The sequence below is a fragment of the Verruconis gallopava genome, assembly GCF_000836295.1.
Source record: "Verruconis gallopava strain CBS 43764 unplaced genomic scaffold supercont1.2, whole genome shotgun sequence".
NCBI lineage: Eukaryota > Fungi > Ascomycota > Dothideomycetes > Venturiales > Sympoventuriaceae > Verruconis > Verruconis gallopava.
This window is the reverse complement of record NW_015622138.1, coordinates 48691-75857: the sequence shown is the minus strand read 5'-3', so window position 1 is coordinate 75857 and position 27167 is coordinate 48691. Positions and strand designations below refer to the sequence as shown.

Below are 27167 nucleotides of genomic sequence, written 5' to 3'. Positions count from 1 at the left end.
CTGCGGTGGGGGGTTGATCGACGAGGCAAGAATAGTGTGCGGTTCTTGAAATATTGAATTCATCTGCAACGGCCGGCGGACGCCTATGTTGGCCTCTGATATCCATCTACATCGGTTGAATTGCTTAACTTCTCAAATCGCTTCCAGTTCGCCTGATACGTCTCAAGCTTGTTGCCCAAGGCAGTGTATGCGTCTGAGCCGACAACGACACGTAAGGGCGGGTCTTCCATGACTGCAAGCTCGTAGAAGACTTTACCCGCCTTTACTGGATCACCTGCTTGCGTTCCATGACGCTTGGCCATCGCTGCCTTTCCGTCGATATGATCATACGCTGGATTCTTGTTCTCGGCGAAAGCCATGCTTCTTCCTGCCCAGTCTGTTCTAAATCCTCCTGGTTCGATCAAAGTGAACTTGATGCCCCATTCAGGTTTGACTTCTTGGGAGACGGCTTCGGTGAAGCCTTCGACAGCCTGCAAAATTGGTCAGAGAGGCAGAATTGTGTGGGCAGATGTGTACTCACCCATTTCGATGCGCAATAGATGGAGAAGGTAGGCACGCCGCGCTGACCACCGATCGAAGTGACCTGCTGAATGACACCACCTGGTGGCTTTTGCTCACGCATCGTTTGCATGGCCTTCCTCGTTACATCGAGAAGTCCAAAGAAGTTCACCTCCATCTGCGTTCGGATCTGCTTGTCTGAGAGCGACTCAAATTCGCCGCATAGCCCGTACCCTGCATTGTTGCACACGACATCGATGCGGCCGAATTTCTTTAACGTAGCTTCGAACGCTTTGTCGATTGAATCCAGAGACGTCACGTCGAGATCAACAAGAAGAAGGTTCTTGTCATTCGCATTCTCGAATTTAAGCCCACTTGACTTGCGTGCTGTCGCGGCAACAAAGTCGCCTCTGGCCAGAATCTCTTGTACGTATTCTTTACCGAAGCCAGTTGAAGAGCCGGTGACGAGGAAGACGCGTGGTGCCATTGATATCAGGGTACGTAGCGGTACAGAAAATGGCTTAAAAGTAACGACTTTTGTAGGTTCAAGCAACGCGCAAGCTTGGAACTGGGTTACCCCGTTTTATATCCCGTCGACGATCCCGAAAGTTATCGGAGAAAGTCTGACGCCGTTTCGTCGGAGCTACTGCAATGACGTAGGTAGAAACGGATTTGCGGGTATAGAAAGAATTTGAAGATCGCTAGACTTAAGCTCTTCGCGCCGACCCGGGGCTAGCACTGTTCTTTTATAAAAGGCCCCATTCAGAAACACATGGGTGAGAATTACATGTATATCAGAAGGTCTCTGAAGCATAAAACGAACACATTGTGTTTGATTGGCTGATGAAGTCGATCACCTTTCGCGCTACTAGGTTATTTGAAATCCTTCAAACCGATTGTCGGCTTTTGTGAGGAGTTTAGAAGGACATAAGAAGCACATATCCGTGCCGAAACTGCTTCTTCGCCATCGTTGCCGAAACGCTGCGGGAAGTTGCCGCTATCCGATCTCGGCAACGTTCAGCGACTACAAACTATCAACATCAGGTTGAACTCGATGCAGATGACGGAACTGGACTCTGGCTTGACGTGGCTCGAAGAATTATGCCCACAATGCTCTTGCAATCCTACGGTCATACATGCTAAGTTTCTATCCGTTCAACGCCATGTATCTCATCTTTCACAAGCTTAGCTCCTGACTCAAATGTCCGCAACGTAGCGCCTTATTCATAGAACGGGGATGGCTTCATTACACGGCCTTCTGTATCTAGCGTGCCGGTTAGGGACGAGATCTTAGGCCGGTCATATATGTGGTTCTTGTGCCAGCAAGGTAATGCCAGAGGGTTATGCCAAACCCTCGTAAGCAAACATATTTCGAATCTCAGCATCGTCGGTCGAGAGGCAAACCATAGTTGAGGATTTGTTCAGAATATCTTTCTCGATTGAGGAGCAAGCGCGCCAGCCCCGGAAGACATTTTACCATGGTGATGGCCGGTCTTTCACAGCTGGACAGTAACATTTTACTTACCCGGACGAGACCTTATCAAGTCTCGGAATAGGTAGCAATTAACCCCGCTTTTCCAGACGTCTTCTCGCTGTCTGCCGCACTGCTGCCTAGCTCGACGATGGGAACCTCGCTTACGTGCTCTTGACCTCTCGCTGCCTCGTTTTCTCGCCAACCTCGCTTCCGCAGCTTATACATATCCCACGTGAGGCACAGCTTTCTAGATATCATCTTACATGAGTCATTTGCTGTTTAAAGCAGTTTTCATGTTAAGTCTCTATTTGCATAAAAAATTTTTTTCCCTTTACCTGAAACTGATGGTTTTCTACTTCGGAAATACCACCTCTTACCTTGATTTTCTTCCAACGCCCCTAGACTAATGTCGAGTCGCTATCCAGAACTTTTTCTGTGCCAAGCACATTTCGTCTACTGCTCGTATTCAAATTTCATCTACTTTATAAACAATGACATCAAATCGTCACAGTGAGAACGGATTTTCGATGACGCAAGATCAGATTTTCATCACTGATGTTGGCACTGACACGAAGGATAATGCCTTTTTCTGGCTCTCAATCGGAAGATATGTCTACGACTGCTCGTGGAATGAAGTCACAATACGAGCTCTGGAGCGTGAGATAGATCCAGACGCAATGATGAGCCCCGTTATTTTACGTGGATATTTGTGGAAGACGGTTCCGACTAGGTACTGGCAGGTGTATGACGGCCACCAGCTTGGCCCGCTACCATCGCAACCGGGGCTAGACGAGCGGATGAGTGGTATGTGCTTTGAAGCTTGAGCTGTAATGAACCTATGTTAAGTTTCTCTTAGACATCTACTATGGCGACAACATAACTAGGCAGATCTCGCCTACGACTAATGCGCTTGCCGTACAACAGACGAAACGACGACCTAGTGGAAGGCGAGACCTACCTGAACATCCCAATGGAAGATCGAATCGGCATCATCTATTCCGCCGTTCAGAATTCTGCGAGGGTTCCCGGAGACGAGTTGGAAATTCCCCGTCGAAGACCGAACATTGCCTGACAAGGCAGCCCAGTGTGGACGGTCTATTCTCTCCACGCGCCTGTCAGAATGAAACGTTGGAGATTTTGGATAAAGCCTCCGCTCCAGTCAAAGAGGAAAGCAAACCCGAATATGTTGTCGAAAGCACGGACCATGTGAGAAAGTGTTTTATGGGACCTGATTCTGGTGTTGATCTGAGCTCGGATGAGGACGACTCGGATTTTTGTGATAAAGATTCCGAGATTGACTCGCCTTGAAAAGAACGATCGGGGGAAAATGCATCTGAACATATCTCATGAGGAGGAGGAAAACATGTAGGTTCCTGTATTTTGCGCGATGGGCTCATTCGCAGCCGCCAAATACAGACTTCTAAGATGAAAAATTAATTATCTGAACGAATATGCGCTGCCTTTGAAATCAACTTTGTGCACGTCCAGCAAGTAGCCATTCACGAACTGTCTCTGAGTCGCTGACCTCATCACGTGATATAAAGAGACAAAGGCCCGTGCATTAGCCGTTTTGAGAAGTCCGCAAAACGCCCCTACGACCTCGAAAGTTTACGACCACGCAGTCGCGGCGCATTACCTCGTGTATCGTTGTGCAACAACCTCTACAACACGCCCAAACCCAAGCTTCATTTGCGACTATCCAAAGATTTCGATAGAAGTCTTTGCGCAAACCCGCGACGATCCCTGCGGCGCCTCGACGCGTTCGGACCTGCCTACGAGACAAACCAGGACGTTACTGTGATCTTTTTCTGCATAGCTGTCTATACGTATGCGTCGCTCTTGAGCTTGAGCTGTGAGGCTTTTCAAGTCTCTTCGCGCCTACTTTGGTTCATCTTCGACGCTTCTAGTCTGCTTCGCCACGCATCGTTCTAAGCACACATTGTTCTCCGTCGCCGTAAAGAACATCAGCACATCCGCGGCGAAGCCTAGTTGAAGATGGACCCTTACAACAACGGTACTTACGATGATGAATATGGATATGATGAGGATGAGGACGTCATTACGTCAGAGGACTGTTGGGACGTTATCACCGCTTTTTTCGAAGAGAAGGGGCTTGTGTCGCAGCAGATTGAATCGTACGATGAATTTGTGACCAAGCATATGCAGGATGTGGTGAATGAAGAGAGCAGAGTTATCCTGGACCAGAACTCGCCGCCTGGTGGTGACGAGGATAACCCCATTATAAAACGGCGATTTGAGATCGCCTTTGGGGTGGTCAAAGTCAGTGTGCCTATCATCACCGAAGGCGACGGTGTCAGTCACAATCTTTGGCCGCACGAAGCGCGTCTTCGAAGCCTTACGTACTCATGTCCTATGTACGTGCCGATGGAGAAGAAAGTATCTGAAGCGACCGAGAGACCCACAGGCTATGGCGATGACGACGCGAATGGTGAAGAGCAGGAACAAGAAGGCGGCGCCATGACGAGGCTATATTGGAGAACTGTGCAGCAGGATGCGGCACCAAAAGAAGCGCACATTGGTCGTATGCCAACCATGTTGAAGTCCGTCTTCTGCTCTCTCCGTGGCAAATCGGATGACGTTCTCTTCTCGCATGATGAATGTCCATACGACCAGGGAGGTTATTTCATCATAAATGGCAGTGAGAAGGTGCTTATCTCACAGGAACGAAGCGCAGCAAATATTGTCCAGGTCTTTAAGAAAAAGCAGAGTCCGACTCCGGTAATTGCTGAAATCCGCAGTGCGATAGAGCGTGGCTCGCGTTTGGTCTCCAGTATACAAGTCAAACTTTTTGAGAAGGGTCAAAGCGCAAAGGGTGTGACGGATCAGTACATTCGGACTAGCCTGCCGTACATCAAGGCTGATATCCCAATCGTCATCGTCTTCCGCGCATTGGGTGTTGTGTCCGACGAAACCGTGCTGGATCACATCGTGTACGACAAGAGCGACACTCAAATGCTGGAAATGTTGAAACCATGTCTTGAGGAAGCGTTCGTGATTCAAGATCGCGAGGAAGCCTTGGATTTTATCGGCAAGCGAGGCAGCCAGACCGGAACCAAGGACAAACGCATACGATATGCGCGTGACGTATTGCAGAAGGAGTTCCTGCCACATATCTCGCAAAAGGAGGGCAGCGAAACGAAGAAGGCCTTTTTCTTGGGCTACATCGTGCATCGTCTGCTCCAAGTTGCTCTTGGAAGACGAGAGGAAGATGATCGAGATCACTTTGGCAAGAAGCGTCTTGAGCTGGCCGGACCCCTGCTGTGCTCGCTTTTCCGAATTATGTACAAGAAGATGAAGAGCGATGTGCTCAAGCATCTGCAGAAATGCGTCGAGACGAACCGTGAATTCAACTCGTTGCTTGCTATCAAGACAGGCACGATCACGAACGGTCTTAAGTATGCGCTAGCCACAGGTAATTGGGGTGAACAAAAGAAAGCTGCATCGGCAAAAGCTGGCGTCTCCCAAGTGCTGAACCGATACACGTTTGCGTCCACATTGTCGCATTTGCGGCGTACAAATACACCTATCGGACGTGACGGCAAAATAGCGAAACCACGTCAGTTACACAATACTCATTGGGGTTTGGTCTGCCCTGCAGAGACACCTGAAGGACAGGCTTGTGGACTTGTTAAAAACTTGTCTCTCATGTGTTACGTCTCCATCGGATCTCCTGGAGAGCCTATTATTGACTATCTGACCATGCGTGGCATGGAATTGCTTGAGGAATTCGACCCTCACAATGCTCAGGACGCGACCAAGATCTTCGTCAACGGCGTCTGGGTTGGTGTACACCGCGATCCGACGAAATTGCACAACAATCTCAGAACCATACGTGGCGACCCTAATTACCTTATAGAGGAAGTCAGCATTATTCGCGACATTCGAGAACGTGAGCTGCGTATCTTGACCGACGCAGGACGTGTCATGCGACCACTGTTCGTCGTTGAATATCGATCTGAACACGCAGAGCGCAAAGGTGATCTTATCCTCAGACGAGAGCACCTGCAGAGACTAGCGGCGGATAAGGAGGTGATAATCAATCCAGCCGATAGAGAGGAGGAGCAAGAACTTCTACGTAATCTAGGCTGGAACAGGCTTGTTAAAGAGAAGGTCATCGAGTACCTGGATGCTGAGGAAGAAGAAACGGCCATGATAGCCATGACTCCTGATGATTTAATGGAACTCAAACATCTACAGTACACCAATCAGCCGATGGAGAAAGACACCTCGGATGCGCATGCCAGGATTAAACCGAAAATGAACCCTTCGATTTCGAGATTTACACATTGCGAGATTCATCCCGCTATGATTTTGGGAGTGTGCGCAAGCATTATCCCCTTCCCTGATCACAACCAGGTAAGTGCAGTAGTACCCTTTTCAGACACTCGTGCTGATTTGTAGTCACCTCGAAATACGTACCAATCTGCCATGGGCAAACAAGCTATGGGCGTTATGCTTACAAACTACAACCTGCGAATGGAGACCATGGTTAATGTCCTGTACTATCCTCAGAAACCACTTGCTACCACTAGGTCTATGGAATATCTGAAGTTCCGTGAGCTGCCCGCCGGACAAAATGCCATTGTAGCGATTGCGTGCTACTCCGGTTATAACCAAGAAGACTCTGTCATCATGAACCAGAGCAGTATTGACCGTGGCCTCTTCCGAAGTCTGTTCTACCGAACTTATACGGACTCGCAAAAGCGTGTTGGCACAAATATCATCGAGGATTTCGAAAAACCAATGCGATTCGATACGCTTCGAATGAAGCACGGTACTTATGACAAGCTTGATGACGACGGTATAATTGCTCCTGGTGTGCGTGTATCTGGTGAAGATATTATCATCGGCAAAACGGCTCCTATTGCTCCAGATGCTGAAGAGTTGGGCCAGCGCACGAAGGCACACACGAAACGCGACGTTTCTACTCCTCTGAGGAGCACCGAAAACGGCCTTGTGGATCAGGTCATCCTTACAACGAACCTAGAAGGCTTGAAGTACGTCAAGGTGCGTACGAGGACAACGAAGATTCCGCAGATTGGCGATAAGTTCGCTTCGAGGCATGGGCAGAAGGGCACGATTGGTATCACATACATGCAGCACGATATGCCTTTCAGCCGAGAGGGGTTGACGCCGGATTTGATCATCAACCCCCACGCCATCCCGTCTCGAATGACGATAGCTCATTTAATTGAGTGCTTGCTCAGCAAAGTCGGCGCCATTCGAGGTTCTGAGGGCGACGCCACGCCGTTCACAGATGTCACCGTTACTAACGTCTCTGATCTCCTTCGCGAAGCCGGGTATCAATCCAGAGGCTTCGAGGTCATGTACAATGGCCACACGGGCAAGAAGCTCCGAGCTCAAATTTTCCTTGGCCCGACATACTACCAGCGGTTGCGTCACATGGTCGACGACAAGATTCATGCTCGTGCACGTGGTCCTGTCCAGATTCTCACTAGACAACCTGTTGAAGGTCGTGCTAGAGACGGTGGTTTGCGCTTCGGAGAGATGGAACGTGATTGTATGATTGCTCACGGCGCCGCTGCATTCTTGAAAGAGCGCCTCTTTGAGGTCTCGGATGCGTATCGTATGCACATATGTGAGAACTGTGGTTTGTCGACCGTTATTGCGTAAGTTTCACCCATCCTTGGTTGACGATACTCGAAGTGTGGGCAGCAGATGCTAAAACTAGCCATTAGGAAACTCAAGGACCAAAAGTTTTCTTGTCAGAACTGCAAGACAACCACAAAGATTGCCCAAATTCATATTCCCTACGCCGCCAAGCTGCTCTTCCAGGAGCTGATGAGCATGAATATCGCACCGAGGATGTACACCGACAGGAGTGGCGCATCCGTTCGTGCTTAAATTGCAGTTGGAACCGCGGAATATCCCCAATCTTTCACAACTTCGCAACAGCTATTCTGGCGTTCTGTTACCCCAATGAAAAAGCGAGGCTTGCATTTCATGGCGTTTTACTTTCATCTTGCTTAGAAAAGGTCGCATGCTAAATAAAGCCTGAAAACATGCGTGGAGCTTACATGTATCACTAGATGCAATCTAAAACTTGGGGCCCAAGCTTTTCGGGTTATTCGATAGTATTCTCTTGCTCAGTGCCTTGTAGCTACGTAGTTTCGAGTGCTTCGGATGACTGACATGAAAACGTTGGAAAGCAGATTTGTTGGTCTCAGCTAAGCACCGACTCGATGAAATGAATCAAAGAGTGGATCGAATCACATTTGGATAATTCTTATTCATGTAATCAGATTCTCCTCAATGTCTTCCGTTAGGTGTTGCTGGACAACAGCAACTCAAGCATGTATTTGATCTGACCTAGCCTAATCTGCTATGGGCATTTTCGACCACCAGTACTCGTCCCTCGTGATAGATCAAACCCAAACCCAAACACAATTGGCCTGCACATGTAGCCACAAGCTACGGATTAAGGATCACTTGGAAAAATTTGGCCGTGTCGGTTCCATCCACGCTGACTTGTAGTCTTACAACATATGCTCAGCACCTTTTATGCACGCCCGTCATCGCCCGCCTCCTTTGGGCAATTTCTATACCAGAAACAAGCGATCTCGAGTTTGCTGCGACTGGGCTTATTACATAAATTTCGCCGCCCACGGTCTGACGACAGATTCTGAGTCTGTAATAATTGGCTAGTCTGCTACAAGCCACGCCGCACGGGGGCTGCTTGATGACGTATCAGAATCCCACGTTCGCGTGAATTTTGTAGCGCAGAACCTCTGTCTCGACTCTTCTTGACGTGAAGCAACTAGAGTGACGCTCAGTGTTCAGCACGTAAAGATTCTCAAGAATTGACTGACAGTCCAAGACCCTGCGTGCTCGCCTCTTTAGCTCGGCACAATTAAATTGGTATAGTCGGTGACGGCTTGCAGCGCCGAAAGCAGGGAACCTCAACAAAAGTCTACTTAAAAGGACTCGCCCTCTCACCTTCCGTCCGCAACCACTTATCACCGGTCACTCTATCCCCAGGTCCGCATGCGAAGCCATTTATACGTTCGAAATGCCTATCATTGACACGACCAAGGACTTGAATGCGCTCTTCACCAAACAGGTTCACGCCACGCCTGATGCCATTGCGTTGGAAGATGAAAGCGTGAAATACACTTACGAACAGCTAGACGCTAAAGTCACAGCCTTATCTGAGCGTCTACGACAGTATGGGGTCTCGCGCGACGTCCTGGTCGGCGTCCTTATGGGTCGTAGCGCAGATTATGTCATTGCTTGCCTGGCAGCACTGCGTGCGGGTGGAGCATTTCTGGTTTTAGAGCTGGCATATCCCCCAGATCTTCTTGCAGACGTCATTGAAGATGCAAAGCCAGCCGTTATTGTCACACACAAGGCACACGCAGGTCGGATTAAGGCGGCCATCCCGCTCATCAAACTAGATGATGTATCAGAGATTACAATCAATGGTGATGCAAAACCGCTGCAGCCTTTGCCTAGTGAGGATGATCTAGAACGGCTCGCATTTGTGTCGTACTCTTCAGGGACAACTGGCAAGCCAAAGGGCATTGCTAATCCTCACCGAGCACCAGTGTGCTCCTACGATCTGAGATTCGGTCTCAGTGATCTCGGAGAGGGCGATCGTGTGGCTTGTAATGTGTTCTTCGTCTGGGAGATCCTTCGGCCGCTCTTGCGAGGAGCGGCCGTTTATGCGATCGCAGATGACATCAGTTACGACCCAGGAGCTCTTGTGGATGAACTGAGGTCCAAAAATATCACGGAAACGCTCATGACGCCTACCCTGTTGGCTTCATGTCTTTCTCGACATTCATCAATAAGCTTGGGCGAGCTTCTACCTAATTTGCGTACCTTGTGGCTGAATGGTGAAGTTGTGACAACTGATCTGGCACGCCGAGCAATGAAAGCCATGCCGAACACTCGCTTGCTGAACGTTTATAGCTGTAGCGAAACCCATGAAGTGCTTTTCGGGGACATTCGAGAGATGCTCGACAAAGACTCCCCGGTATGCCCGGTAGGTCCGCCTGCTGAACCGGAGAAGACCTACATTTTAGATGAAGACGGTCAGAAAGTTGACGCGGGGACTGTCGGCGAGCTCTGCGTAGGTGGGAAACTGCTTGCACGTGGCTATCTCAATCTACCCGAGACAACAGCCAAAGCATTCGTGCGGAATCCCTTTGACCCTTCTCCTGATGCACGCATGTACAAGACAGGAGATCTCGCCAGAATGCTGCCTTCCGGAGCGATTGAAATAACGGGACGGTTGGGTGCAATGATTAAGCTCAGAGGCTACTCCATTGTGCCTGGAAAGGTTGAAAAAGCCATTGTGGAACAACTTGCCGTTAGTGCTTGCGCTGTAATCGCGCATGGAGATGGATTGGATCGTCAATTGGTCGCCTACGTCGTGCCAGACAAAGATCCTGGAGAACGGACACCGATCAGCATCGATGAAACTGGACACAGCCCGTCGGCACGGCGCACACTATCCGCTGTGTTGGCCCAGTACATGATTCCTGCCTTGTGGGTTGAGCTCGCGAGCTTACCGACTCATGAGGTGTCTGGCAAAATTGACCACAAGCGTCTCCCTGATCCACCAAAGGAGCGCAGACAGAGCGTGGTGAACGGCATCAAGAATGACCGCGAGGCGAAAATCAGCGTGGAGACCATTATTGAGTTGTGGGCGGTAACGCTGAATATCTCTCCGAGCAACATTACGCACGAGCACAATTTTTTTGATCTCGGCGGGCATTCGCTCTCGCTTGCTGATTTGGCGTCGAGACTATCAAGGCATTTTGGATTCAAAGTCCCACTTGCGAGACTCGCTGGTGATCCAACACTTGAAGGCCATCTCAAAGCTGTCAAATCTGCTCGTGATGGCCACACGGCAACAATCCAAGCTGATCTACCGGCAGTATTGCGTGCCGACGCTCAACTCCCCGAGGACCTGGAAGTCCCCCAGGTGCCATTACGCCCCCTGCGAGATGCGAATACGATCTTATTGACAGGCGCTACTGGCTTTTTAGGAGCCTTTTTGCTAAGCGATTTGATCGATAGAACTACGGCTCACATCATTTGCTTGGTGCGATTCAACAACCCCGAAGACTACGATAGGTCGAATGGCATTGCACGAATACGTAGAAATTTGCTAGATATGGGGCTGTGGCGAGATAAAATCATGGAGCGTGTCGAGCTGCTTCCGGGTAATCTTTCGCGTAGACGTTTTGGGCTCTCTGCCGATGCGTGGTTTGATCTCGCAGATCGGGTCGACGTAATTATTCATGCAGCTGCTACGGTCAATCTGGTGTATCCGTACGCGGCGTTGCGGGCGGCAAACGTGGGTGGAACAAGAGAAATAATTCGACTTGCATGCCGCGCCAAAGCCACACTGCAATACATTTCAACAAATGGTGTCTTACCTGGCTCTGAGGAAGGCTGGCCCGAGGATACTCTGCTCGATGTTAAGTTTGTTCCAACACTCATTCCAGATGGATACGGTCAAACAAAGTGGGTGGCTGAGAAGCTTGTATACGAGGCAGGGAAAAGAGGACTGCCGGTCAAGATTCACCGTCCTGGTACCATCAGCGGGCACAGCGAGTGGGGATCGGCAAACGCTTGGGATCTTTTGACCGCCATCATTGTTGAATCCTTGCAGATTGGCTACGCGCCTGATATCGAAGGCTGGAGAGCAGAGATGACACCTGTGGATTTTGTCAGCAAAGCCATCATTGGTCTATCGAATGACATGAACACCAAGATGAAGATCTTTCATTTGGCGGACTCTAATCCAGTCCCCACAGCGACTCTCTTTGAATACTTGGAGGAGCTTGGATATCCCACCAAGAAGATACCATGGGATGAATGGGTAAAAACGTGGACAGAGAAGAGGGGCACGGCAAAAGGCGGTGACGGAGGATTTACAGTTGATGTTCTTCGAGGCGGTATGCCGGACATCAGCTTTATGAAAGATATTACAATCCTCAAAGACGATCAGACAAGATCCGTACTTGGCCTAGATCGACCGCCTATCGACAAGAGGCTTCTCGACACGTATGCACGCCATTGGCATGCACGAGGGTGGCTGCCAAAGCCACCAATTTCCCACAGACCTGATTTGACAGATGGGATCTACCTGAAGGGTCCGCTGAGCGGGAAAGTTGCCGTCATCACGGGAGCATCCTCTGGCATCGGTGCCGCAGTAGCAAACACGTTGTCTCGGGATGGTGCACATGTTGTGCTTGCCGCCCGAAGGACGGAAGAACTGGAGGTGACGAAGAGCAAAATGGCAGCACGTAAGGGCAAGATAATCATCCAGAAGACGGACGTCACGGACAGAAAGCAGGTCGAAAGACTCATGCGAAGAGCCGAGGAAGAGCTTGGCCCCATTGACATCGTCGTTAGCTGTGCTGGCGTGATGTACTGGACGCTCATGAAGAATGCGCACGTCGACGACTGGGACAGGACTGTGGACGTCAACTGCAAAGGCCTGCTTCATTGCATCGCGTCCTCGGTGCCCGGCATGCTCAAAAGAGGCTCCGGCCACTTCGTAGCCATCTCCTCCGACGCTGGCCGCAAGGTGTTCCCCGGCCTGGGGGTCTACTCCGCCAGCAAGTTCTTCGTTGAGGCCACCTTGCAGTCGCTGAGGCTGGAAACGGCCGGCTCAGGACTGCGCGTCACGAGCGTGCAGCCGGGCAACACGAAAACGCCGCTGCTGAACATGTCGACGGACGTGGAGGCCGTCAAAAAGTACGGAGAGCCCTCGGGGGCGCAGATCATGGACCCCGAAGACGTTGCGAACGCGATCGCGTACGCGCTTCGACAACCTCCACACGTGGCCATGAACGAGATTCTGATCGAGCCAAGGGACGAGCCAATATAGCCTTCAAAATCTTTGATTTCAATAAGCAGAGTTGTAATCTATTCGCGCAAATGCACAGAATTCAGTCCGCACAATTGTACAGTGTTGATGCGTCGTGCAAGTTGAAACGCAGGCCAGCGCTGTTTTAGGAAATATTTAAAAAAATTCTTATATGGCACAGCGTTGCTAACGTCATGCATGTCGTGAAGTCCAGCTTTGAATCTGGAACAAAAAAAGGATTCTCCGTTTTACTAAAGCCAAAGGGTATCAGTGTTCATCAAAGCATGCCATCATACTGAAAATTTGTCTATCCAAAGCATGTTCTGCCCTTAACTCCGTCTACTTGATTCTCCGTTGCCGGCGCCACCTTGTTGGTTCGAGTTGCGTCTAAATTCCTCCTCCAACAAGCTCTGCTTCTTTACGTACTCTAGCACAATTTCTTCCTCCTGTCTAGCCTTCCTCAAATCCTCGTCCATCTTCCGCGATTCTTCCAGGGCTTTCTTCAGATCCGCATCATCTTCGTCGGCGCCATCGATACCAGCGGCCGCAGTGGGGGTTGAAATCGAGCTACCTCTATTGGTGCTGCTAGTTCCTGGACCTGTTTGGTTGATAGGTGACCTTGGCATCAGCGAACGTCGTGGACTTTTTGGTGGGATGCTCGGTGCTCTGAGGACTCCCGTCTCCTGCTCACCAGTAGGCGCAATAGATGCATCCTTCAAGCTCTCGGCTATGGCCATTCTAAGCTGCTCGTCGTCCTCGTCCTCGTCCGCGGCCGGCCCTGTGTCTCGCAGGGTCATCTGTCGAGTTAGATGCGAGATGCTAGCCCGAATAGCACGATCTATATCTTGATCCTCCTGCTGGTCGCCCGAAGACGACTCTTTGATTGCACTTTGTAAGGCACTTTCAAAATCATCGTCGTGCTCGTACTTGAACCCCTCATCATCGCTCTCGCGGTAAAGGGGCTGGTCGTGGGGCACAGGGCCAGTATGACGAAGTTGGCCGGTAGAGTTAGCTCGCTTTATTGCCGAGATTTCGTGAATTGGTAGTCCTTGACCAAGCTCCGTACCCGCAAGTTCGGCCCTGTGCTCTGGAGAGATGAGCTCCGACGTGCTCTTACCTGAAGCCGATGCATGATTGCTCAAGGACCTTGCCATGCTGTTTGTCCTATGCACATGATCCTGCCAGCGATCCACTCTCTCGGACCACTTGCGTCCCTTCTTTTTAAACTCCTCAGATAGCTGTTCCTTCTTCGCACTAATACGTGCCCACTTCTCTCGTCGCTTCTCCTTCTTTTGCTCAATGAAATCCTGCACGGCTACGACAGAATCTTCACCCATGATCTTTTTGCGCTTGACTTCCTCCAAGAGCTTGAAATAGCGATGTACGATTTCTGTCTGTTCATCTTTGTCAATCTGCAACCACGCCTCCCAGCCTTGCGCAGTCCGAGCAGCGATGATGTAATTATCAACGCTCTTTCCAAAGTGCTTCTGTACTTCTTTGTAGATACCTTGCATGGCATAGCCGGGAAGACTGTAAATTCCTGCTCCTGGTTTGACTACGACACCGGCGATGCCTCGACCGACACCTTTGACAAAGCCTGCACCGCCTTCCTTCTTCGCACCTGAGATGGGTTGAGTGACAAGGCCGGTGATGCCATCCCATAGCCCCATGCCGAACTCCTGTTAAGCCAGTCAGGAATATCTTGCATGATTATATCAAATCAGTAGCAGTTACAACTTACCTTGCCAGCAACTCTCAATCCACTCTTTAAATCTGTAACCCTATCCACCTGTCTAACCTCTTCTCCGTACAATTTGGGCAAGTTGTGAAATCCCTTTGCAAGCCCAAGCGTAAAATCCATCGGGCTCTTCATTCCTGCACCCACAATTTTGCTGAGCCCCTTGCCGGTGCCGTAAGCTGTGTCTAGCAAGCCCTCCGCACCGTGACCTTGCTCAGCCCAGTGCTTCACCGCACTGGCGGGACATGGTGAATCAGGCCGTGACTCTGATCTGCGGTGGCTGCTGGTCCTGGTCCGCGAATTTGAGCGCGATCGCGGTCGTGATCCTTCCGGCAGTCCGCGCAGTGCCTCCGCCATGGCTGATGGGCGTTTGCCACTCGCCGAAGATGATGAAGTCGCTGTACCTGAAGCTAGAGAATGGGCGCTTTCTGGAGAAAGCAAATCCTTCTGTGTTGCCGAAGTGGCATTGACCGAGAAGTGCTTATTCGTCGAGCTTAAATCAATCACCTGTTCAGGAGATGTGACGAGCTCGAGCGAAGCCAAGCTGTTTTTGGAATTTTCACCCGGAGTTGTCGTTCCTGGTGTGGTGGATGGTGTGAGATCTAAAGATGATCTCCAAGTCGAAATCGAGGCTCTTTCCGATGATGTATTTGTCAATTCAGATTGCGCTGTAGGTGCTGGCACAATGCCTGAGTTCGATGATGACGCGGCGGCAGAAAAACTTGTCGATTCTGTCTCAGCTCCTTTCCCCTTCGACTCTTTTTCGCCCTTTTCTTTCTTTTTCTCCTTTCCCTTGTGCGAATCTGGATGAATCGCCAATGCTTTTAGGGCAGCGACGGGGAAGTCTGCGATGCCCATCGCAATTGTGGTAGCGTTGTCCAGAATCGCGCCTGCACTACCGCTAATAGGGTCTGTCGGTCCCATATCGACCTCGTATTCCATCGGTCTGTACAACTTGAGATCCGAAAAGGAGATGACGCCCTTTTCAGCAAGTGTGTATGCAGCCAATGCGCTGAGACGAATCTGCGTTTTGCGGATCCGCCACACAGCTGCTTGCTCTGGAAGCAGAGAGCACCGCATCTTATCCATCTCAAGCATCTGATGGAAGCTCTGAGCACCGACATCACAGCCCTTCTCTTGAGAAATAATCTTGGCCATTTCGCCTGCTCGCTCTACAGTCTCTGGCTTTAGTGCCTCCATAATTGAATCGGCTAGGATCTGCGCAGTAAGGTCCTTGTATCGAGTTGGCTTAGGACCCGCACCAGCTCTTGCGACCATGGATCCCCAAAAAGGTTGATCACCAAAGAAAGGGACAATCACCGTTGGTTTACCGCATGCGATGCCTGCAGCGGTTGTTCCTGCGCCGCCATGGTGCACAACACACGAGACGTGCTTGAACAGCCAGTCGTGGGGCACGTTGCCTAGCATGAATACACCATCAGGCAAGCCAAGCTCGTCTGCACCAAGGCCACCCCATCCCTTGGACACCAATGCTCTTTGTCCAGTGATCTTGATGGCTTCAAAGATCATTTTAGTCATTGCGTTCGGATCGTCTACTACGATAGATCCAAAGCCTATGTACACCGGGGGCGGCCCACTATCCAGAAATGATTTCAAAGCGGGATCTGGAGTGTAGTTCGATGCCAGGTTTAGGAAGTAGAAACCAGAGATATTGATGTGATTTCCCCAGTCTGCGGGCTTCGGGATGAGAGCCGGGGACCAGCAGTATGTGTACGGGATACGTAGTCTAGCAAGCATGCCGGGCGCGTAGAATATATTTATGGGCTCGAGACCGAGATTATGAACTCGGAAGCGGTTGATTATGTCGCCAAGGCCTTGCCATGTGAGCAAGTCCACTAGTCCGTACGTAATGTAGTTTGAGATGGTTTGTTCAGCGTTGGTGGATTCAATGTTTGCGAGTGGATGGGGAAACGCTTCTGTAGGCGACCACGGCATGGTGAACATCATGTGTAGTGGTATTCCCAGCCTCTCTGCGCAATGCAGATGCGCAAAACTTGGCGGATTGGCGATGATGGCGTCTGCTACAAACGGCCTCGAGAATTTATCCGGAATCTCTTTAGTTGAAGACTCCTCGTCCGCCATCCAGTCTCCGATCGCGTTATCCGAAGCCTCGACGCCACTGCCGTCCCCAGCCTCAATACATGATCTCCAGCATCCTTTGATCATCTCTGCGATCCCCCTCCGCCTTTTGCCGACATCTCCATTGCGCAGCGTCTCAAATCCAGGCATCAAGCCAGGATTTTTCACCATGAATGCCATGAGCTCACTAGGATCACCACCAATGCTGAAGAATTCTATGCCGTTTTCTTCGACGAATTGCTTGAACACTGGATGCGTGGCCAGTCGAACTCGATGATTGTAAGTGTCGCGCAGCACCTTTGCTAATGCAACAAAGGGCTGCACATCTCCTCTTGAGCCCACGACGTGAATGACAACATTCATAGGCGGGGGTGGCAATTCTCCTGGGCTGCCTCCAAGGGTAGGAGGGACATATGGTGGGGGCAGTGGCGTTTGCTCAGCTATCAAGCGTCTCTGCTGCCTTAGGGCCGGTACCAGCATCTTCGACAGCTTATGTGACCGCTGGTCTATGCGAATGTTCACCCGACCGTCATCGCCGACCTTTGCTCTTGTGCCCGTGCCACTGTTGTTGTCCTCGACATGCCCCAGGGTATCGCTATATGCCGGGGGAGGAGGCATCTCGTCCGATACCTCGAGAGGTGGCAACGACTGTGAATGATTCCCATTTGCAGTGGAGATACCGCCCGTAGTTTGCTTGCTAAGAGCGGTATTGTACCCGTAGAACGAATCGGCGCTCATACTACGATGATGATTCATTAGTGAAAAGCCTATCAAAGCAAAATATGGAAGCAAAGCAAACAGAGAGAGTGGGATGGGGTTAAGTTACACTCGATTAGCTGGCCTGCTCTGAACAGTTTGCGTTGAGACGCTCGTGGGTGACTTTGCTATGTTTCGAACGGGGAATGCAGGCTCATCCTCATTGTTCGCAGCTGCGGCTGCTCTGGCATGTTGCAGCATACTCGTTGCATTGTGGACGCCTCGATCTTGTTCCCTCCACTCGTCATTACTATGGAGCAAAGGCGGCTCCGGCTGTTCAGATGCAGAAGCGGGCGCGTCCCCGCTCTTCTCCGTACCGCTCATGATGTAGATGTGTCTTCTGTCTATGGAGTCGACCCTGCGTGGCCAATTGATCCTCTGCTACTGATCTGTGCTATAGGGCGGGACTTGGATCCTCAGAAGCAGGCAGCAGCAACCGCATGTAAGAAGCGCTGTAGTCTAGGTAATGAAAAACAAGAGGTAGTGCGGGGTAGGACAGAAGGGATATCGACACCGCGATGAAGACCGGATGTCAAGCTACCAGTTGAATAAGACGTGGACGTCTTGTATTGTTCGACATTTCACACATTCACGACGATCTTCGCGCTTGTTGTATGCAAACCAAGAGACCCTTGCCCAAATGTAGTGTGGCGCGTGGCGGTGTAGTCAACATTAAAGGCAGTCCGCAGCTCACTCGACTCACACCCAGCTTGCCTGCCAGGATCGACAGCGAAACCAAGGCAGGCATTCGAAACCTCGGAACTGTGGTGTGTGTGGTTGAAGCGTTGACTAGTGTATGTATGGCACAATACGCGACGTGGTAGCCGGCGCATCGACAGTCGAATGCAAAACTTGAATCTTTTGCGCGAATCAGTAACATCATTATTCGGACTAGACGTTGGCCCAGCCATAATCACTTCCGCAATCAGTTTCGCAGAGCGTGACGGACAATGCCATGATGATTCTCAGTCAGCTCAGCTAGCATAGACGTCTCCGAAACTTGTTACTCTCACGTCATGGCCAGAACCTTTGGGAGTGCCTCCGTGACGTCATCAGTGCAGTCGGGTAAGTTCGCCGCCTTCAATTCCTCACGATGCGGTTGCTCTTAGCGACTTGACGTACATCAGCAGTTAGCAATGAGAAATATAAGTTTTCTTGTCACAAACTTCTTGCTTCTGTTTGACCTCGCATTGTTTTCACATGTCGACCATGTCCACGCGCTGGCTGTTTAACTCGTGATTCGTCTGTTGTGACTGTCGCATAGAGACGCTTAAATGTCCTGTACTGATTGAGAGAATGGCAATTCAATCAAAGATCCATTTCTATCACTAGTCCCTACAAGAATGTCTGCTTCGTACTCCGCTCCCAACAATGAAAGGCTCCGTGCTCAGCAAAAGAACGCCATCGTGTCAACCAAGCTCCAGATCCCAAATGCTCGTACTTGGATTCTCATGGGTTCATTTACTTGCTTGCCTTGCCAAAGTTCGTCACACCGTGAGAAACGCTATATAAATTGTTAAAGAAAGAGGGAAGGCAAACCCTACCCGTGCGGCACCACAATAGCAGACTTCCCGCCGAGATCGATGGTCAAAATATGCGCCCCAACTCGGAGACGTGCAACTGGCTTCCTTCTTCTAGCCAGAGAAGCATCGGCAGACGTCCAGCCTTTCGGCGACTTTTCTCTTTCAGCTCAACTGACATCCATCCCGTCATCAGCATCGTCCTCCTCACCCGTTTCCTCCTCGGCAAGACTAAGACCAATGCTACCTTTTCTGACAGCACCACGACCACCCAATCCTCCCAGTCCGCCGCTGAGCCTCTCAACCTCATCCCCAGACAAGATCCTGCTGTCAATGTCTACCTCCTCGCATAATTCTAAAAGGCTCGTGTGGCGCAGGTTCTTGAAGCTTTTCGACCGCACAACGCGTCCCCAATTATTCATGCAGAATGTCGCTGCCTTCTTTCTAAGCCAGTCCTCTCCAGCCGTGCCGGCACGCTCCCAAATAATTGCAGCATGCTCGACGTCTAGCTCCTTACCCAGGCGATTCACGCACAAAACTCGGAGTCGCGGCATATCGTACAGATCAGCCATGACCAATAGGCCGGCTACGTCTGTAAGAGTGACCCGACTGTCATAGATAGAATCCGTGTAGAGGTAGAATAGGAATGCGCGCACTACACTGTATGGCTCAGGGATGTGTAGGTTGCGAGTGTGGAACTCGCGCATCTGTGCATTATACATGCGATTGAAGTGGGCCCATCGAGCTTGCAAGATTAAGCGATGGACATGTATCGGTTTCGACGTTGGTCTCAATGTGGTCGAGCCGTCTGCATCTGAGACATTTTGTGAAGCTTCATCGTCGTCATCCAGTTCACCAGTCACAGTGAAGTCAGCGCTGCCCCCCGCTTCGGGAGGTTGATCGAACAACTGCACAAGGTCCGCACCGATACCGAGGAGACTCGATTCACGCGTCATATCTGAAGCAGGTGTAGAAAAGCCGTTCCGTCGAACCTCGCTTGAGAGCCTGTTGCCCAAAACGCCAAGTTTACGCAGATCAATAGGCAGCACATCGCTCAGATAAGCTTCGGAAGCCAAGTCACTGTTATCCGTGGCCGATTCTGAAGGACATCCTAGTAGCCAAGCATGTGTACCGTCCTCGTCCATGGCGCAATAATGCCATCTGTAGCCGGGATGAAACAGATCCTTGCCATCTGCAAGTTTCTGCCATCTCAAGGTGTCCAAGTCTAATGCCGAGAGACTGGTTTCGAGCGACGACAAGACGGTCGCTGGCGTCAAAAAGTCAAGCAGACACCCAGATGAGAACATGTGGAAATGTGATCCAACAGCCTGCGGTGGTAGATTGGGACTCGACAAGAACTTAAGGGAGGAAATGCTGCCTGGAGCATGCGGCGTGTTAGCCTGTCTATGCATTGAGTGAGAAGCAGTGGTCAAACTGCTCGTGTTGGCTGCATAACCGGAAGTGCCTGTGTTGGGAAGACCACTACGCTCCGTTCCTGTTGCGAGCCGAGCCTGCGGCCGTTTCCTCTCGAAGGCATTCGTCGTGTTTCCCCTAAGGTCGATCCACCAGATCTCACTCGTACGCTCCATATCCTCGCCGAGCCCGCCAAAGGCCCATATTCTACCATCCCAGATCCAGGCGGTGTGATCATAGCGAGGTACAAACCGCCAGGTCTTTGACCATGTCCACGTCTTGAGATCGAGGTAGCATATATCGTCAAGCACGTAGCTCTCATTGCCGGCCATTCCACCCATGATGTACAATTTCTCGTCGTGAATAACGGACGCATGTCTAGCCCTCCCTCTGGGTGGCGGTCCGTGCAACTCCGGCTGCGTCCAATGTGCCGTCTTCAGATCGAAGATGATAACGTCGGAAAGGTATGCCCGGTGCTCGTTCTCGCCGCCGTACACTAGAATCTTGTCTCCCTGCCACAAGTTGGCCGTGTGGCCCATCCTAACACCAGGTATGTCTCCGTAGTTATCGACCAGGCTCCACTGCTTGGTCGTAAGGTCCAGCCTCAACACATGATTGTACACTTCGTCTGTGTACTGATCAAAGCCGCCGAACGCGTATATCTGGTTGTTGCCGACGTACGTGACCGACGCATTGACTAAGCATGCTGGTCTTGCGCCTACGGTTGTGATGATCTTGGGCTTGTACGAATCGCCGGCCGGCTTCTTGGACCTCGCTGAAGGAGCGGGCATGACGAAGGTGTTGTTTGCGGACGAAGACGAGGAAGCAGAAGACGGAGACGGGGCGTTGGACGGAGGCAGCGGTGGTGGCTGAAAGGTGGAGGAGAGCGAGGAGGGATGAGAAGCGAACGGGTTTCGGGATGCAAGGTTCTGATCGTGATACTGGCCAAATGATGCCATTGACACTAGCGTAAAGACATGGGCTCGGCGTCAGCAGTTGTTGTTGAGGAAAGCGTCGAACACGAATCAGGCCGAAAAAATGTAGAGAGAACTTGAGTTTGGTTCTCGACGATTGGGCTGGGTGTAAATCGTGGGCAGGAACGATTTGAAGTCCACTCCGCGGCTAGTCCATTCTAGGTCTAGCGCCCGCCCTGCATATTCCCCTTGCAAGGCACCTTGACTGAAGTTGCTGCGTTGCGCATCCGCCAGACGGGAAACGGGAGCATCGCAACAACGCTCGCTTCAAAAGCATCGTCGACTAGCACGCACTAGACAAGGAGTTCATGACAGCCCTTGGCAAGAACGGCTTCGCTGTGGTGCGGGAGCCGTCCATCTGAATTTGAGCGCTACTCGTTTTCACTGTTTGAACCAGCCCGTCATTCGCACCAGTAGCTCGTCCGGCTTCTCTTCCGGAATGTAATGCCCACAGTCGAACGCCTCCCCCACAACCTCGCTCTCGCTAACCTTGCGCCACTCCCCAAGCGCATCGAACTTCTTCTCAACCAGACCCTTATTTCCCCAGATCACCATGAGAGGGCACTTGATCTTCTTGCCCTTGGCCAAGTTCTCCCTCTGTTCTTGGCAGTCGATGCTGGCTCCAGCCCGATAATCTTCACACATCCCGTGGCACGCATCCCGATTTCGAAACAGATCCGTGTATGCCCTCCGTGCATCTGGATGGAAGGTTTCCTCCGGCACCCCGGGCACCGACAGGAACTTCTTGGTGAAGAGTTCCGGATTGCTGTGCATTATCATCTCGGGAAAGGGGGCTGGCTGTATCAGGAAGAACCAATGCCAATATGCTGATGCGAACTGCTTGTCCGTCTGCTCGAACATGGCGAGCGTGGGGGCGATGTCCAAAACCATTGCCTTGATGACTTTGTCTGGATGATCGACGCACATTTGATGAGTGACGCGGCCCCCACGGTCATGACCACAGACGTAGAATCTCTTGTGGCCAAGACGGTCCATCACCGTGACCGCGTCTTGGGCCATTGTGCTTTTCGCATAGGCCTTATGAGACGCATCGCCAGGTGGTTTCGAAGATGCACCATACCCACGGAGATCAATGGCCATTACACGGTAAGACGTTGTTAGACGTGGGGCAATCTTGTGCCAGATGAGACTCGTCTGCGGGAAGCCATGCAACAGGAGCAGAGGAGGCCCTTCTCCAGCTTGGGAGCCGTGAATTGATACGTCGTAAGTGATGGGGATGGTGAATGGCGTAAAGTCGTCGCCCAGCTTCATGGCTACTGCACGTGATTGAGGGTTGGAGTCTTTTTGGACTATATTAAGGGTCAATCGCCTGTTTTCTAAATTCTAATTGTTGATTTGCTTAGATTTGGAGTTCAAATCAACCGGAATCCGGATCTTCTGACGGAATACGCTTGCTTAGAAATAGGCTGGATGTGCGACAGGCCAAATCACTTCACAAGACGGTGCCTTGTGTGTTAGATCATCAAAATATCGTTATTCAGGATTTAGTTCGACGAACGGGCCGTTTTTGATTAAGTGTCCTGTGAGGACTCGTATCCTTGAGGAGGAAATCTTTACTGTAGGAGCCAAAGTCTGTAGCATCACGGCTAATCACCCTGGTAAGCTACCTGCGGGGTAGGCATTCATGCGGATCGCAGACTCGAACGTTTATGATTTTAAGATACATCATGACAAAGACGTAATGAGCACAAGGTTAATCCCAAGGAAAATTTCACCGAGACGCCATTCGAGTTTCGCTGCTGCAACGTGAATTCCACAGAAGCTTCCAATTCTGGCAAATGGCTTTCTCTGTAGAGGCACTTTGATCAGATTGAAGAAACTCGAAGCTTGGTGCCAGCCATGAGCCAACAACTGTTATGAAACCTATCGGCCTTTATTTCTCTGCCACTTAATAACTTGCCACTCACGATGGTGTCCAAAAGCGGGATCTGCAGCAGCAATGAGAGAGCCGCCTATCGCCCTGTTCTTTTAAAAATCGATTTCATGCGTTGTAATGCCTTAATTGACAAGCTTTTAGAAACCATGGCCATAGATACTGGGAATATAGCTCTTGACCGGGCATTGTGTAGGATGGAAAGAAAAGAATCCCGGTGATTGACCATCCTGACGTCCTTCTCGACCAAACTATGCAAGATCAGAAAGTTGACAGACATATTCTAGCAACTTGCTAAAATCACGCCTGACGCGTCGCAGCCAGTACTACGGCACGTAAAGTTACTTCTTCAATGACCGTTTTTGAAAAACACCAACTCTAGCAGCTCCGCTGCCTCTTGCGGCCCATCCGAGGAAATAACGAATCAAAAAAACAACCAAAAATAACAAACATCCTCTACAAATGTCTAAACAATCAATGTAGTGCACACAAAAAAGATTAAAAAAAGGAAAACATACAACAGCACCGGATTCCCATGTGGTCACCCACCATAGTACTAATGGGCCGATCTGAGGCTTGTCTAGGGGTGAGCGGACGGGGACCCGAATTTTCCTCAGTCTATGATCGTATGTGAAAGAGAGCTGTGCTCAAGTAACTAGATATAGTTACTCTAAGATCAAGTCCTACGAAGACATGGCTTCGGAATAGATAGCACTTGAAAGGACGAGCCTGAGATGACAGCTCCGGAATATAATCCTACAAAAATCCTAAAGAAAAGAAGCACGGAGTTCATTAAGAGTGACTACTCATTGCGTGTCTAACATAGTGTGGTTCTTTTGACAAACGCCGCCATTCCGCATGCGGACTTGGTATCGAATTTTTGTTTCATCGATTAACTTTCCCTAAAGGCTTTGACCGTGCCAACAGGCTATCGCCGAACGTGCCATATGCCATCTGCCTTTCTTCCCTCATTTGCCAAGATCGCAGGTAATAGTACAACAAGTGAGAAGAGGTAGACTGCCGTAAGATGCTGTTCCTTTCTGTGAAAGACAGATTATTGCCATTCAATTTCGCGTACAATCAGAGTTTGCAAGTATCAAGTGTTGCGCCCGTGTCCAAGTCAACGAGATTTGATGACGCGCACATAGCTCAGCATGTGCAATCGGCGGCTCAACCAAATCGTGCCTTTCTCCTTTCGGCGGCCTCCCTATCGGCTTTTGACATCCACGATCCACCTCCATTGTGTTCCTGACGTGATCCCCGATCGCCGTTGTGGCCTCCTCCTCCTCTGCGCTGACCACCCCGGAAGCCCCTGTGACCACGTCTTTGCTTGAAGTCGCCTCTGTCATCACCGCCTTCGCGACCGCGCTTCCGTCGCTCCGACAGAGCCGAGTCGAGCCTATTCGTGTCTGGCGCCTGCTCGCCAAATTTTTTCTGTCTTTCCAGTCGCTTCTGGGCTTCGGCAGCGATAGGATCTTGCTCATCAGCTTTGATATTGAAACGTTCCATGCGCTTTCGACGCGCTTCAAGCTCCTTGTCAATGTCCGTTGCCGCTATGCCAGAAGAGTAGTCTGCTTTGGGCGCCTCTTTTGTCTCTGCAGTGCCATCTGCCGTGGGTTTGGCTTCCGCTGGCTTCTTCACAGCAAGATCCGTAGCCGCTGGCGAGGCATTTGCCTTATCCTGAACGGGCGCCGCTTCAGTGTTATTGCTGTCGACTTTAGCTTCCGGAGCGGCAGCCGGGGGAGGCGCAGCCTCAACCACCGGCGCCGCTTGTATGGTGCCTGCGGATGCATCTGCGCCATCATCGTCCCAGTCAATCTCATCCTCGCTTTTCTTTTTGTCGTCCTCCTCCAGGCGGGCGACCATGTCAGCCTTCTTGCCTGTGTGTGGCAGTCCCCGCTCCTTCAGCAGAGCCTCCAGTTCGGCATTCTTCATTTTAGCGTACTCAGGCATCTTGGTTGATGGATAAGGACAGACACGCTCGATTGAGAAATTCTAAGGGGTTGCGGATCGTGGAACGAAAGCGCGCTCGGAATCAAGTGCGCAGGAACGAAATCGCGTCCGTCGCGAGATTATCCGCCGAAGTGGGAAAGTAAAGACAGGAGGTGAACAATGGCTGATGGATGGCGATGTGGATTTTTTCGCGACCGCAAGCAAAGACGAGAAAGGAGCGAAAGGAAGGTCGAGCGCCTGTCGCGTTGGTACGGGTGCTGAAAGCGCGAGTGGCTGGGCAGAGGTGACGCCGTTGTTGCCTGATAGCTGCATCTGCGCGCGCCAGGCATCAAGCTAGGCAGCAACGCACAAGTTCCCGTCACTCTACGGTTTTACTGGGTCTCATGGATACACACGAACTGTGTCTTCACGTTCAAAACATGATCGACAACGCCAAACAAGCTATTTTTATCAAATAATCACTCGTCTCGTTTTATGGTACAAACTTGCAATTTGTCGATACTTTGTCTTCTTTATTTTTCTCATAAATGCTGCCAAAGCCGCTAGACGGCCGATGAACATCGAATCCCGTTCGATGTTGTTTTCGTATCCATCTTTACAAGAATTGGACTTGCCTAGCTGTCGAGAACACTCTTCTGGAGTTGTTTTTAGACCTACTGATGGCGTAGAAATCTTTGGACTTCTTCGCCTATGGCGCGGCGTTCCTTGCGTATAAGAGGTTCGACTTTGTTGCCTTCAACTTAAGTTCCTGGCTTCCTCAATCGTTCGTGTTGCATATCCTAGGAGGCTGTCGTCACACTAATTTACAATCGTTCTGTGGCCCCATGATGCTCTGTCGCTATTGCAACAGCAAAACGCAATATATTCAACTGAAAGAGAAGTTCATACTATTCTGCAAGTAGATTGACGAGGTCGTGGTCTATCGAATCGCACAGACCTTCAACAAAGGATTCTTCCCCATGCGTAGGTATGCCTAAAGCTCCGACTTGCCAGGTAACGGTGTAAATCAAACTGCCGCCTTCAACGCCGACGATATTGAAAGCCAATGGAGCGCCCACGACATGACCAGGTTGTGCAAATGCCATCTTGATGATATGTACATCCTTTGTCTGAATATGTGTATTCTTTGCGTCTTTGAAAGCGCCGATATTGCTTACTTCAAACGAACAGTCTCTTTTACTTCCAATCTTGCCCGAGATCCACTTCCGGATGCTTGGTAAGTACCTTAGTAAACCAACGGCTTGATCGTGAAGCGTCGCCGCCGAATCGGAAAGAAACGTCGTCGCCGACTTTGCCAGTTCCCAATCTGTAGGCGTAAGCCTGTCCATCTTGACAACTCGCGGGTGCACAAAGAAGCAACCAGACACCCAATTTCCTTCTTCATCATAGGATGCTCCGGCAGCTCGCCTCATGTTTATTGCTGTCGCACACACGAAATTGGTAATCTCTGGGTCGACAATGGCCGCACTCAAGGCTCGGGTAATGATCTGCTGTAAGGTCCCCGTCAGCTTTGCTCCATGACTCCTTGCGGCATTTAGAGCTTTATCAAGATGGATTACCCCGATCTCTCGCATCTTGAGCTTGCTATGTGATGTATTGGGGTCAAAAGCGATATTTGACCCAAGCCAAGTCCCTTCATTGAGGACAGAAGCGGACGTGCGCAGGCCTAACCAACGCGAAAAGAACGTCGGTATAAACATGGAAGTTAATGGTGGGAGAAGAAACGACCAAGAGATGGGGAGTCGCTGTGGTGTATCGAACGGATCTGATAGCCGAACTGCTGGCGCTTTGACGAGGGGCGTCGTTTGGGATCTATTACCATCCACGGTTCTCATCGTATGTAAAAATGCATGATGGAAAGCCATTCCAAACGGACCATCTCCAATGGCATGTGAAAAACTGAAAGCCACAAATGTTCCTCTTTGCAGTGGAACCACGATGATTTTCCAGGGAGGTATACCTGGTGGGAACGGGTCATTG

General features: G+C 50.6%; 8 protein-coding genes and 1 non-coding gene across 13 annotated transcripts; 3 read left to right on the top strand and 6 right to left on the bottom strand.

Annotated features, from left to right (window-relative positions):
- Positions 1–35: 35 nt before the first annotated feature.
- PV09_00523 (uncharacterized protein) lies at positions 36–1246 on the bottom strand. The gene is made up of 2 exons (XM_016353274.1): positions 521–1246; positions 36–470 (listed from the first exon to the last, which is right to left on the bottom strand). The coding sequence occupies exons 1-2, from the start codon at positions 983–985 to the stop codon at positions 84–86; spliced, it is 852 nt and encodes a 283-aa protein (XP_016218427.1). The 5' UTR covers positions 986–1246; the 3' UTR covers positions 36–83.
- A 1217-nt stretch (positions 1247–2463) lies between these two features.
- Positions 2464–3280, top strand: PV09_00522 (uncharacterized protein; the record flags this gene model as incomplete). The annotated part of the gene is made up of 2 exons (XM_016353273.1): positions 2464–2776; positions 2829–3280. 2 exons carry the CDS (start codon positions 2464–2466, stop codon positions 3278–3280), a joined length of 765 nt encoding a protein of 254 aa, XP_016218426.1.
- Positions 3281–3585: 305 nt separating this feature from the next.
- PV09_00521 (uncharacterized protein) lies at positions 3586–8229 on the top strand. The gene is made up of 3 exons (XM_016353272.1): positions 3586–6349; positions 6395–7623; positions 7693–8229. The coding sequence occupies exons 1-3, from the start codon at positions 3968–3970 to the stop codon at positions 7856–7858; spliced, it is 3777 nt and encodes a 1258-aa protein (XP_016218425.1). The 5' UTR covers positions 3586–3967; the 3' UTR covers positions 7859–8229.
- Positions 8230–8781: 552 nt separating this feature from the next.
- Positions 8782–12976, top strand: PV09_00520. Of its 2 annotated transcripts, XM_016353271.1 has the most exons (2): positions 8782–8992; positions 9048–12976. In XM_016353271.1, the coding sequence occupies exon 2, from the start codon at positions 9216–9218 to the stop codon at positions 12858–12860; it is 3645 nt and encodes a 1214-aa protein (XP_016218424.1). In that variant the 5' UTR covers positions 8782–8992; positions 9048–9215; the 3' UTR covers positions 12861–12976. The 2 variants fall into 2 exon arrangements, with proteins under 2 accessions (XP_016218424.1, XP_016218423.1); XM_016353270.1 differs by having other exon boundaries at positions 8782–12976.
- A 61-nt stretch (positions 12977–13037) lies between these two features.
- On the bottom strand, positions 13038–18035 carry PV09_00519. Of its 3 annotated transcripts, XM_016353267.1 has the most exons (3): positions 17504–18035; positions 14581–17416; positions 13038–14518 (listed from the first exon to the last, which is right to left on the bottom strand). In XM_016353267.1, exons 1-3 carry the CDS (start codon positions 17755–17757, stop codon positions 13169–13171), a joined length of 4440 nt encoding a protein of 1479 aa, XP_016218420.1. In that variant the 5' UTR covers positions 17758–18035; the 3' UTR covers positions 13038–13168. The 3 variants fall into 3 exon arrangements, with proteins under 3 accessions (XP_016218420.1, XP_016218421.1, XP_016218422.1); XM_016353268.1 differs by having other exon boundaries at positions 14581–18035; XM_016353269.1 differs by having other exon boundaries at positions 13038–17416.
- A 695-nt stretch (positions 18036–18730) lies between these two features.
- Positions 18731–21428, bottom strand: PV09_00518 (uncharacterized protein). The gene has a single exon (XM_016353266.1). The coding sequence runs from the start codon at positions 21323–21325 to the stop codon at positions 19124–19126; it is 2202 nt and encodes a 733-aa protein (XP_016218419.1). The 5' UTR covers positions 21326–21428; the 3' UTR covers positions 18731–19123.
- Positions 21429–21661: 233 nt separating this feature from the next.
- PV09_00517 lies at positions 21662–22913 on the bottom strand. 2 transcript variants are annotated; one of them, XM_016353264.1, is made up of 2 exons: positions 22860–22913; positions 21662–22791 (listed from the first exon to the last, which is right to left on the bottom strand). In XM_016353264.1, the coding sequence occupies exon 2, from the start codon at positions 22610–22612 to the stop codon at positions 21722–21724; it is 891 nt and encodes a 296-aa protein (XP_016218417.1). In that variant the 5' UTR covers positions 22613–22791; positions 22860–22913; the 3' UTR covers positions 21662–21721. The 2 variants fall into 2 exon arrangements, with proteins under 2 accessions (XP_016218417.1, XP_016218418.1); XM_016353265.1 differs by lacking the exon at positions 22860–22913 and having other exon boundaries at positions 21662–22650; positions 22744–22791.
- Positions 22914–23745: 832 nt separating this feature from the next.
- Positions 23746–23862, bottom strand: PV09_00516. The gene has a single exon (XR_001622101.1). It is a non-coding gene; the product is annotated as a 5S ribosomal RNA (ribosomal RNA).
- Positions 23863–24013: 151 nt separating this feature from the next.
- PV09_00515 (uncharacterized protein) lies at positions 24014–25423 on the bottom strand. The gene has a single exon (XM_016353263.1). The coding sequence runs from the start codon at positions 25185–25187 to the stop codon at positions 24405–24407; it is 783 nt and encodes a 260-aa protein (XP_016218416.1). The 5' UTR covers positions 25188–25423; the 3' UTR covers positions 24014–24404.
- Positions 25424–27167: the final 1744 nt, after the last annotated feature.